At 50.1% G+C, this 11,882-nt stretch overlaps 1 protein-coding gene across 3 annotated transcripts in view; it reads left to right on the top strand.

The window, feature by feature from the left end:
* Window positions 1–11,844, top strand: part of LOC144144974 (matrix metalloproteinase-2-like) — a 238,219-nt gene extending 226,375 nt beyond the window's left edge. For all 3 annotated transcript variants that reach the window (XM_077676473.1, XM_077676475.1, XM_077676474.1), the window contains exons 6-8: window positions 414–555; window positions 6,769–7,032; window positions 7,744–11,844. In XM_077676473.1, coding sequence (XP_077532599.1) covers window positions 414–555; window positions 6,769–7,032; window positions 7,744–7,976 — 639 coding nt within the window. In that variant the 3' untranslated portion in view covers window positions 7,977–11,844. The remainder of the gene's footprint in view (window positions 1–413; window positions 556–6,768; window positions 7,033–7,743) is intronic.
* The last annotated feature ends 38 nt before the right edge of the window (window positions 11,845–11,882 follow it).

An 11,882-nucleotide genomic window follows, 5' to 3' on the forward strand; every position in this document is an offset into this window, starting at 1 on the left:
GATTTGCGGGTCGGCGGCTGTCTTGTGGGTGTTCTTGGCGAGCGACGTGCTGCTGACGGGTCCCTTTGGCGAAGGTGTACTGGCGTCATTGAAATCTTGGTGTATCCCGGCATAAAACAGTTTCGTGTTAAAATATAAAACCTGAAAACGAACAACCCTTTAGTACTAAAGATTGCTTCCCCGCAAGAAGACCCTGTGTGCAGGTGTGCACCCTTTACAGGCTGATTGCTTCGTTGTACTGGCGTCATTTCCATGATGGATATGACGTCAGCAAAATCTTGGTGTATCCAGGAATAAAACACTTGTGTTAAAAAGAAACATTTAGGGATGAAGAGGTGAGGACAGTGGGGAGGGGAAAGGGAGGGAGAGGAGTTGAGCCTGAGGAAGTGCTACAGGCTTGTGTCCTATTGCAGTACTTCTGGCGCATGAACGAGCAGGGCTTGAAGGAGGGGTACCCGGTGAAGATCGACCTCTTCTGGTTTGACCTGCCAGCAGACCTGGAGAAGATCGATGCAGTCTATGAGCGGCCAGACCAAAAGATCGCCTTCTTCATAGGTTGGTGAATGTGCCCGTTCTGTATACCGCCAATGCTGTGAGCAGAAAAGTTACAAGCCGCCAATATATTGCATGTTGATGTGTGTCTTGCTAAATATTGCCGCGAACCATACATTGGGTTTGTTTATTTGTGTTTTGCTTTTACCGCCCGGCTGTGCCGGTCTGTGTTATCTCTGCGCCAAGGAAAGCGCGTGTTCAATTCTTTCTTTCTGTGCCGCATGTGTTATCTGTTGTGATAGGGGGAGCATTCCTATCTAACGTGAACAGCCCAGAATAATCTTCTTGGGTCTACTATGTTCTCGATGCGAATCGACGTTTCGAGAACCACGCGCGCCAAAAGATAAAAAGCCTGCAGTGCGGACGCCGGGGCATTCGATTCTGCGACGCTCGCTGACGCAAGTCACTTTGTTGACCGCTGCTTCGCCGCTTCTGTATTCTTTTGAGTTGTTAGGGGAGCACAAGTTCGCTCCAATAAACTTGTTTCTCCTGCAAGACAACGCGTCGTCCTTGGCTTCGTGACATCTGGTGGAGGTGCTGGGTACGCACCCTTCATGCCCACTACAACCTCGAGAAGCCGCCAAGCCAGTCCAACAAGAGCCAGCCCCCGCCTGCAAGATTTACCACCCGAGTTCGGTTTGATGCCAGAAGGGCCCAAGAAAAAGAACGCTGCAACCAACACCATGGTGCAAGAAACAACATCGCCAATCGTCCTGCAGCAGCCCCGGGAACCGCCATCGTTCCGGGGAGCCCCCGCTGAAGACCCCGAAGAATGGTTGGATAAGCTGGAGCGCGTCCGCATCTTCAACAGGTGGGACGACGAAGAAACTTTCCGGCATATCTTCTTTTACTTAGAAGATGCTGCTCGAACTTGGTTCGAGAACCATGAGAGTTCTTTGACCGACTGGACTCACTTCAAAAGGGAGTTCCTGAAGACATTCACTACCGTTGTGAGAAAAGAGCGAGCTGCGCTTTTGCTTGAAACTCGGACACAACACCCCAACGAAGGGGTCGTGATCTTCGTTGAGGAGATGAAGCAATTATTTCGCCGCGCGGACCCCGAAATGACGGAAGAAAAGAAGTTACGCTTCTTGATGCGCGGTGTGAAGGAGGAGCTGTTTGCTGGACTTGTCCGCAACCCGCCCAAAACCATCGCTGAATTCGTGACCGAAGCCAGCACGATTGAGAAGGCTCTCGAAATGCGTGCTAAGCAGTATGACCGGAACTTTGTTGGCGCGGCCAGTGCGAACTACATCGACAACATGCGGGTTCCGGCTGATAGCATACGCGAGGCTATCCGCGAAATAGTGAGGGAGGAGCTGCGGAAACTGCTCCCGACGACGCCGCAACCACAAGTCGCTTCTCTTACCGACGTCATTAGAGAAGAAGTGCAGCAAGCGCTGGGAACTTCAACGACGCCAGTAGCACCTCGCGAGCCGCAAGCCATGACCTACGCGGCTGCTGTACATCGCCCTCGCCCACCTGCACCCTATCGTCACGAGGCTCCGTACCGTCGTCCCCTCTCGCCGGCCCGACCACCTGCGGCTCAACCCCCTGCCCCAAGGAAGACCGACGTGTGGCGAACGTCCGACAATCGTCCGCTGTGCTACCACTGCGGAGAGGCCGACCACGTCTACCGTCGCTGCCCCTACAGGAGGCTCGGTTTGCGAGGGTTCTCCGTCGACGCACCCCGCCCCCGAACTGGCCAGCACCCAACGGAGATCGAAGAGTACCTGTCCAACACCAGCCGTCGACCAGCCCGTTTCAACCGTTCGCCGTCACCCTACCCATACCAGTCGCCGAACCGCCGTAGCAATGCTGAGTTCTCACGTGGAAGGTCCCCCAGCCCACGCGGGGGAAACTAAAAGCAGCAACTTCTGGAGGTAAAGTTGCACGATCGCGGAAAAATGAAAACCCTCCAACGACGCAACGACTCGCGGAAGACAGTGACTCACAACATGCCCTCATCCCGACGACCCGACCCAGACCTGACGAGACTCCCGTACACGACGAGACGTCCGCTGAGAAGACGATGACAACGACGACGCACAGTGCCCGACCGTCAACACGCACAAGCCGAGATGCGACGCCCCGACGCACCCGGAACTCGAGGAAGGCGGCATCCGACGTCAAGGTGTCCATCGACGGCTTTGACGTAGTCGCCCTCGTAGACACGGGAGCCGACTATTCGGTAATGAGCGGACCATTTGCGTCTAAACTGAAGAAAGTTATGACCAGATGGGACGGTCCGCACATACGCACAGCAGGAGGCCACCTCGTGACGCCAAGTGGAATGTGCACATCGCGCGTCACCATAGACGGCACAACGTACCCTGCGGCGTTCGTCGTTCTGCCTAACTGCTCCCGCGACGTGATTCTCGGAATTGACTTTTTGACGGACAACGGCGCAATAATTGATCTGCAGACCAAGTCGATAACATTTTCCTCCGATCACTCCACGACGCCGCAACCGAACCCCGATCACCGTGCTGCTGTCAGGATCGCCGACGATCACATCACCCTGCCACCCCGCGCAAGCTTGATGATCGCCGTCTACTGTGAGGATGCTGCTTCTGACATCGACGCTATCGTAGAGAGTGATCGAAGGTTGCTTCTCGACCGCGGCGTCTCCGTCGCAAGAGGCATTGCGCACTTTAAGCAACGCCAGTCTCACGTTTTGGTCACTAATTTCACCGAAGAGTACCAGCATTTAAACAAGGGAGCTGCAATTGCGTTCCTCGAAGAAACGCAAGAAGCAAGTGATGTGATCGCAGTCGCCGACTTTGAACGCACACCCGTAGAAACCTTCAGGCTCCCTCAGCCATTCGACGTGAATCCGGCGCTACCGCAAGAACAACGGAAAAAATTATTGGCTTTGCTGCGTCGCTACAGCGAATGTTTTTCGTCGAGCGCAAAACTACGTCAGACCCCTCTAGCTAAGCACCGAATAATAACCGAAGATGGAGCCCGACCTACCAGACAGTCACCGTACCGCGTCTCTTCACACGAACGGGAAGCCATCCGGACTCAAGTCGACGACATGCTGAGCGATGACATTATACAGCCATCGAAAAGCCCCTGGGCTGCGCCCGTCGTACTCGTAAAGAAAAAAGACGGCACATTAAGGTTTTGCGTTGACTACCGGCGACTGAACAAAATCACGAAAAAGGACGTGTACCCCCTTCCCCGAATCGACGACGCCCTCGACCACCTCTGCCACGCGAAGTACTTCTCATCGATGGACCTGAAGACCGGCTACTGGCAAATCGAAGTGGACGAGAGAGACCGAGAGAAGACTGCATTTATAACCCCAGACGGCCTATACGAGTTCAAGGTGATGCCGTTTGGGCTGTGCACAGCACCAGCGACGTTTCAAAGAGTCATGGACACTGTGCTAGCTGGCCTTAAGTGGCACACCTGCCTCGTATACCTCGACGACGTAGTGGTATTCGCCCGGACTTTCGACGAACACCTTGCAAGGTTGGAGTCTGTACTCGAGGCCATTCGTACGTCGGGGTTGACGCTAAAGCCTGAAAAGTGCCGTTTCGCATACGGGGAACTCAAGTTCTTGGGCCACGTCGTCAACGCCGCGGGAGTCCTACCTGACCCGGCAAAAACTTCAGCGATTGCGAACTTCCCAAGGCCGAAAGACAAGAAGGGCGTGCGAAGATTTCTCGGGCTGTGCGCATACTACCGGCGCTTCGTGGCAAACTTCGCACGCATTGCAGAGCCACTCACGCGCTTGACGAAAGATAGCACCCCTTTCAGCTGGGAAAACGACCAAGAAAAAGCATTCTGCGAGCTGCAAATACGCCTGCAAAGCCCGCCCGTGCTCGCTCATTTCGACGAAAATGCCGAAACGGAAATGCACACGGACGCCAGTGATATCGGCTTGGGTGCCGTCCTTGTCCAAAAGCAAAGCGGCTGCGAAAGGGTAATCGCCTATGCCAGCCGTGGTCTGTCGAAGGAGGAGAAAAACTATTCTGCCTCTGAGAAAGAGTGCCTGGCTATTATATGGGCGATTTCAAAATTTCGCCCATACGTGTATGGAAGGCCATTCAAGGTTGTAACAGACCACCATGCGCTGTGTTGGCTCGCCAATTTGAAGGACCCCTCTGGCCGTCTTGGGCGGTGGAGCTTGCGCCTGCAGGAGTTCGACGTTACCGTCGTTTATAAATCCGGCAGGAAACACTCCGACGCCGACTGCCTGTCCCGCGCCCCCGTCGACCCACCACAAGACTCTGATGAAGACAGCGCGTTCTTCGGGATCGTGACGGAGAGCGACCTAGCCGCCCAGCAGCGTGCCGACCCCGACTTACGCGTCATAATCGAGTACCTCGAGGGATGCAACGTTGCCGTTCCTAGGACCTTCAAACGCAGCTTACCAGCATTCAGCCTGAGAAACTCCGTCCTTGTGAAGAAGAATTTCTGCCCCGGAACAAGAGCGAATTACCTCCTCGTCATCCCCGCGGACCTTCGTGACGAAATTTTGGAAGCGTGCCACGACGACCCGTCTTCCGGACATCTGGGCACAGCCCGCACTATTGGAAAAATCAAGGCGAGGTACTACTGGCCCGGCCTTACCTCTGACGTCACCCACTACGTCCGGAGCTGCCGTGACTGCCAGCGACGAAAAACGCCGCCGACAAGACCCGCCGGACTTCTGCAACCGATCGCCGTCCCATCGAGACCATTTCAACAGATTGGAATGGACCTTTTAGGCCCGTTCCCTACGTCACGATCACAGAACAAGTGGATTGTCGTAGCGACAGACTACATGACGCGCTACGCAGAGACCGCCGCTCTTCCGAGGGGGACTGCACAAGAAGTGGCGAAGTTCTTTATAAGCCAAGTTGTGCTGCGACATGGAGCCCCGGAAGTCCTAATCACAGACCGCGGAACGGCATTTACTGCAGAGCTGATGCAAGGAGTATTACGCTACAGCAACACGGATCACCGAAGAACGACCGCGTACCACCCCCAAACGAACGGACTAACAGAACGTCTGAACAAGACAATCGCAGATATGCTGTCAATGTACGTTGACGTTGAACATAAGACTTGGGACGAAGTTCTCCCGTATGTCACGTTTGCGTACAACACGGCTATCCAGGAGACGACGCAGCTGACGCCGTTCGAGCTTGTCTACGGTAGAAGGCCGACTACGATGCTCGACGCCATGCTTCCGCACGTAGAAGACGACGACCTCAACGCCGACGTCCACGGATATCTTCAACGTGCGGAGGAGGCCCGCCAGCTCGCTCGAGTTCGTATAACGGGCCAGCAGCTGGTGGATGCGGACCGCTACAACCTCCGACGCCGAGACGCCGAGTACCAACCAGGGGATCGTGTGTGGGTTTGGACTCCCATCCGACGACGCGGACTCAGTGAGAAGCTCCTGCGACGGTATTTCGGACCCTACCAGATTCTACGACGTGTTGGCCAACTTACCTACGAAGTGATCCCCGATGGTGACTCCGGCACATCACGACGACGCACGCGGCCTGAAGTCGTCCACGTGGTTCGCTTAAAACCTTTCTACGCACGATGACGAACTTTTATTTTCATTTGTTCGGACTGTCGCTTATGTTAGCATCGGGTCGATGCACTCTTAAAGGGGGGGTAATGCCGCGAACCATACATTGGGTTTGTTTATTTGTGTTTTGCTTTTACCGCCCGGCTGTGCCGGTCTGTGTTATCTCTGCGCCAAGGAAAGCGCGTGTTCAATTCTTTCTTTCTGTGCCGCATGTGTTATCTGTTGTGATAGGGGGAGCATTCCTATCTAACGTGAACAGCCCAGAATAATCTTCTTGGGTCTACTATGTTCTCGATGCGAATCGACGTTTCGAGAACCACGCGCGCCAAAAGATAAAAAGCCTGCAGTGCGGACGCCGGGGCATTCGATTCTGCGACGCTCGCTGACGCAAGTCACTTTGTTGACCGCTGCTTCGCCGCTTCTGTATTCTTTTGAGTTGTTAGGGGAGCACAAGTTCGCTCCAATAAACTTGTTTCTCCTGCAAGACAACGCGTCGTCCTTGGCTTCGTGACAATATGTGCCCAGCGTACCAGCCAATAACATAAAAATTTAAGTTTATTTTACATATTTCAAGTTTGTTTTGTTCCTGCAGAAAGACAATGTTTTGAAAGTTCTGCACTTCCCCTTACATGCATTGCGCGAAACAGCACTTGCATGCGTCTCCCCATCTTTGTGCACAGGGCGCCAGTACTGGCTGTTCAACAGCAACAAAGCGCTCCCGGGATACCCGCGGCCACTCACCAACCTGGGCTTGCCAGCGAGTCTGAGCCACGTGGATGCAGCGATGGTGTGGGGCCACAATGGCAAGACCTACTTCTTCAGCGGCGAACAGTACTGGCGCTACGACGAGTTCGATGCCAGCGTTGAGCTGGACTACCCGAGGCACATCCGCATGTGGAGGGGAGTACCGCGCAACGTCGACGCTGCTTTCCAGTACACGGACGGTAAGCTATCATCATGACCATCATCTACACAATCATCTTATTAGAGTCATCAGCAGATTTCAAAGTTTGCTCTGGGCCATGCCATAGCACAAGAGCAGCAATCCTCATGTAAGATAAGCTGTAAATAGCTGAAGTAGGAATGACACAACTGTTAGATGTGGGTTAGTCTCTGCCTTTTTTGTTTCTCCTTGTGGAATAATCTATGATAAAAAAGTAGTAATTAATTTATACCGAACAGGCAAATTGTTCCAATTAAATTTATTGTTTGGCACGGTTCACAAATGAAAACAGTAGAATATTTGCACGGTAACATAGCTACAGTTCATCTACTAGTTGCAGTGGCTACACTTCATCATTATAAATGACTGACTCCATTGCTTGAGCACTATTGAATGCAACTGCAAAAATTTGCGCACTCAGGTTTGTATCTACATATGTATATACATTTCATTTACTATTGTCCACGTTCATTTTTAATCACACTAAAATCAAATTTGTAGCCTCCATTTCATTTGTTGCTGTCCACATTCATTTTTAGTTGCACTAAAATCAAATTTGTAGCCTGCGTGGCAGGTATTCACCTATCAGTCGCACAGAAGAAAGTGTGCTCGCTCTTTTATGCTTAGATAACGCAGTTGGCGCATTTCGATTGATTTTTGTAGCGCGACCTACTGCTATTGAGGGCCTTGACGCACTCTCTTGTGCATGCAGGCCAGACGTACTTCTTCAAGGGCCAGAACTTTTGGCGGTTCAACGACCGGCGAATGCACGTCTACAACCGGACGCAGCATGTGGCTGAGTGGTTCGGCTGCCCCGTGGCCAAGCCCTCCTACGCGGACGAGCACAGCGCACTCAGCAACGATGCTGCATTGGAACGCTTGGCAACAACTGGCCTGCTCATACTCAGTGCAGTTTTGGTTCTGACCCTTGGCAGGAGGTCTTGATCCCGGTAACTGGTATAATGCCAGTTCCCTGCCGCTGTTGGGCGCAGCAAGGGTGGTATACTCAACTTATTCTTACCGAAGGTGTTGGCTGCAGTGGAGGGAATGGAAACAGTGTTCGCAGAAGAAGCAGGTGGTGGGTATGCCTGTAGACGAACACTATAGTGCTTGTTAAAGAACTTTTGGTAGCCTGAAACACTTTGAAGTCTACGTGCGGAGCACACGCTTGGGCAGAGTATAGATGGTTTGGAATGTGAAATCTCTAGCAAGCTGCTTTCTCTGGGAGACGGGTGGCACGGGAAATCGGCGCATGGAAAAAAGCAACTGCTTAGCAATGGTGTAGATTCTGATTCCACCATTGTGCCATGTGCAACTAAAGTGACCACAGCCGATTAACCAGACTAGCCAACTTGGGTGAGAAATGGCTATTAGCGCACTAAAGTTGATGCATAAAATGCAGAAAAAACCTCGTTCAGAAAGCTTGAGCCACCCTCAGAAAAGCCCTGGCGGAGAGATGTTATGAGCGCGTTGTAAGCAGCCAGCACCTTCCACTGGTCACATTTACTCTCCCAGCATTTTTACACTGCAGTAGTTATTTGTGATGGGCCTAGGCGAGCCCCAGAGTCTTTGAAGCAAAAGCACTCGAGCAGAACTGGAGCATTTTGTAGATTACTACCTTGGTGAAAACTGCCAGTGAACTACAATGCAAGCGATGTCGAACATACCTGCCCTCTACACAGGACAGTGAACTCCTCAGCTTTTTAATTGACAAACGTTTTGGAACAATTGGCACACTGGAACTACATGGGACTCGCACAATACCCATGTGTTGCCTTTCCGTCACAGGCACTGTCACAATCCTCTGAGTGAAAAGCCTTGCCGCTGAAAGAAAATGGAATTGTGTTGCACAAGGCTAGCGCGCAGGCATTCGTGTGGCAGAGGCTGCGCAGACACATGCAGATGTTTCACCTTCTTTTGCTCCCACATGACACGCATACCACAAGGCCATGGCTCTGGGTATAGCTCTTGAGGCGCGAGGTGAGGAGACGCGACATGCAAAGATGAGGAGCCGTGGCCTTTACCTGTTCCAAGGGGTCCGTTTTATGCGAATGTGTCTGTGCGCTCTTTCCCTCGAGATGCCCTATAACTGAGACAGAAAAAAACCCTCTCAGTTAAAATGAAGAGGCCATTGCAGCAACACTCACACTCGGTGGCTGTTCATTTTGGGCTCTGTGCGTGCCTTTGCTTCAAGGTGATGCATCGTCATCGAGAGCTGTGGCTGAGAATGCCTGCAGCAATGCACTATCGTTCTGACGAAACGTTCCAATGTGCATTGCATACAGTGTGATAGTGCGAGGACTGTGTGCCATTAGCTTTATTTATTTCATGTAGCGAGCCCCGTGTTTTTTATTTCTCGTGTTTGTGGATGTGATGTGTCTTGCGTGAGCTGTCTTAGTTATTCCAATACTGCTTTTGCACATGTGTCAATTCCAATACTGCTTTCGTACAGTGTGGAAACCAGACAGTGTGAATGGAGCGTGCTATGGCCATTGTGTCAGCAACATTCAATGGGTGCGGCTTTGGGCTTTAACACGTTGGTTCAGTGATGTTAACTAAACCGGCCTCAGACGACACTATTTTTGCTACGCCTTTTTGCCATCTATGAGTAACGCGAGATTGTGAATTGACACTACACATTCTGCCTGTCATTTTTTAAAAGCCAGGTTAATGCTCCTGTCAGAAGGCAGCACAGCAGAACAAGTAAAAGCAAGACCTACTGGCATAATGTGATCTACTACGCTAAGACGAGTTGTGGCTATGGCGAATGCGCAAGGTCCACAATATATGAATCTTGCTTTTTTAATGCTTCGGTATAAAGTGTGAACAGGTGTTACATGAAACTTTAAACAAATTTCACAAAATTGTTAAGCATTTGTGTTGCATGTGTGAAATATGTGAAATGCTTGCAACTTGCAACCTTATTCGCTTAAACACTTTGCCTGGCATTTTTGATTGGTGCTTGACTGAGCAACATGAGTTACTCCAGTGCAATCCAATTCCATCCAAGCAAATTATGGGTGCTGAACATGTGTTGAGAGAGAAAAAAAACTTTCTGCTTTCAGCAGCTTCCCTTCTCTCCAAGAAACCTGGTTAGCATTATTTCACAAAGCTGGAAGCCCAAACTACTTAACAATGCACTTTTTGCCTGCAGTCAGTGTTTGACATGTTTATAGCACACGTTTGTTTTGTTTCCAATTTACACGCAAGCGCATACTAACAAGCTCCAAACTTTTGTTTTTCGAATGCGCTGAACACGTTTCCTGCATTTCTATGCGCTGGACAACTAGAATGCCATACTTGTCTGAGAAAATACTCCACGCGCAAATATACTTTGTTGCTGTGCTTCTATGCAAGAATGAAGCGACTCTGTCACCTTCCGCCTTGTGCCTTTTCGCAGCGCTGCCTAAAATCAGTGTATTTTTCCCTTGCAAATCTGCTCTGCCTTAGGGTGACTGAAAAATTCGAAGTGCCAGCCTAGCGTGGGTATTCCACAATGCCTCAGCCTGCAGAAGACAGAGCATGTAGCAATGTGACCAGCCTAACCTATTCTTTAAAAAGAGGAGGTAAGCCAACTGTGAAGCTTTACACAGAAGCATAACTAAAAATGTTTCGTAGTTATGCAAAACACACAACAGCAGTGATAGACAGATACTTGAGTGTCATTGTAACAAAATTAAATTGCCTGCCTGGATCTTTTTTTTTTGTTGCATGCCTTGTTATGGAATGCTTACATGTGTTGCGAACGCATAGAAGAGTGTGTTGTTTCAAGGTGCTTTTATACACATACATACAACCTTTTTGTTTTACCACATTATGTATCAATTTTTGTGTATATAAGCCCTGTAAATATGTTTTACTTTTGGCGACCCCAGGAGGGTCCAGTTTAAGCCCCCAAAGACTAAGGAAGCCAAGGTTCAAGTTTGGGGTATAATGAAACACCTTGATGACATAGCGCAAAGTGTGAGCGATGCTACCTTTTTCTAGTCAGCCAATTTTACAGGCGGTTGATGAAATGTCTGCAAGGCAGAGAGGAACTGTAAGCATTGATTTGAATTTCGGCGAGGGAAGGGTGGTGAATTGCTCAGATGACGATATATGTACGTGTGCAAGTTGTTTTTGTTGTGTGAAAAGAAACAACCACTTCCTGATCTGTCTTGTATCTTGTTTTCATGTAACATGATAGGATGTGTTGTGTTAAGGGACCAAAGTAGCCTTGCTTGAATGTGTTGATGAGACTCTACTGTTTTGAATCGTAATCTTAAAAGTGTGACGGCACTTCAACCTAAAAATGGACACTTTTTGTGCTTCGCACGGTTGGCTAGATACAAAGTAAATTTTTTGCAGGTAATAAAAATACCACCCCCCCAAAAAAGAAGGTTGTGGCTATGAATATAGCACACATTGAAACTGTGTACATGGGAAAGTTTACTCACTAAGTGTAGAAGCCTACTTATGATTTGAATATTACGTAGTTTTACTGAACTTATCCAAACCCTGGATTGCAATTTTTGTTCGAAACAGCCTAAATGATACTCACAAGAGGCGGAGATACTTGGCTGACTTCACTCCAGCGCAATACATCGCAAAACGAAAAAAATGGTTGTGGAAACACTTTCGCTTTTAAATGGCGACGCAAGCTTTGCACATGCCACGAACAAACACCCAAGGCGTGCCTTTTATATTGTGTGTGAAAAGTTGTATGCAGTCTGTCGCGTGGTTACCAAATTTGCAAAGCAGATGGCTTTTGCGAGTTTGTACATTTTGAATTTATGTGCTTCATGAAATAAAACAAACACTTCCATTCTGCAAACGTGGTTACTGTTTGAAAGGAAAGTCTACTAGCAGGCG

The sequence above is a fragment of the Haemaphysalis longicornis genome, unplaced genomic scaffold (genome assembly GCF_048455015.1).
Source record: "Haemaphysalis longicornis isolate Haplotype H1 unplaced genomic scaffold, Haemaphysalis longicornis Haplotype H1 scaffold_7, whole genome shotgun sequence".
Lineage (NCBI taxonomy): Eukaryota > Metazoa > Arthropoda > Arachnida > Ixodida > Ixodidae > Haemaphysalis > Haemaphysalis longicornis.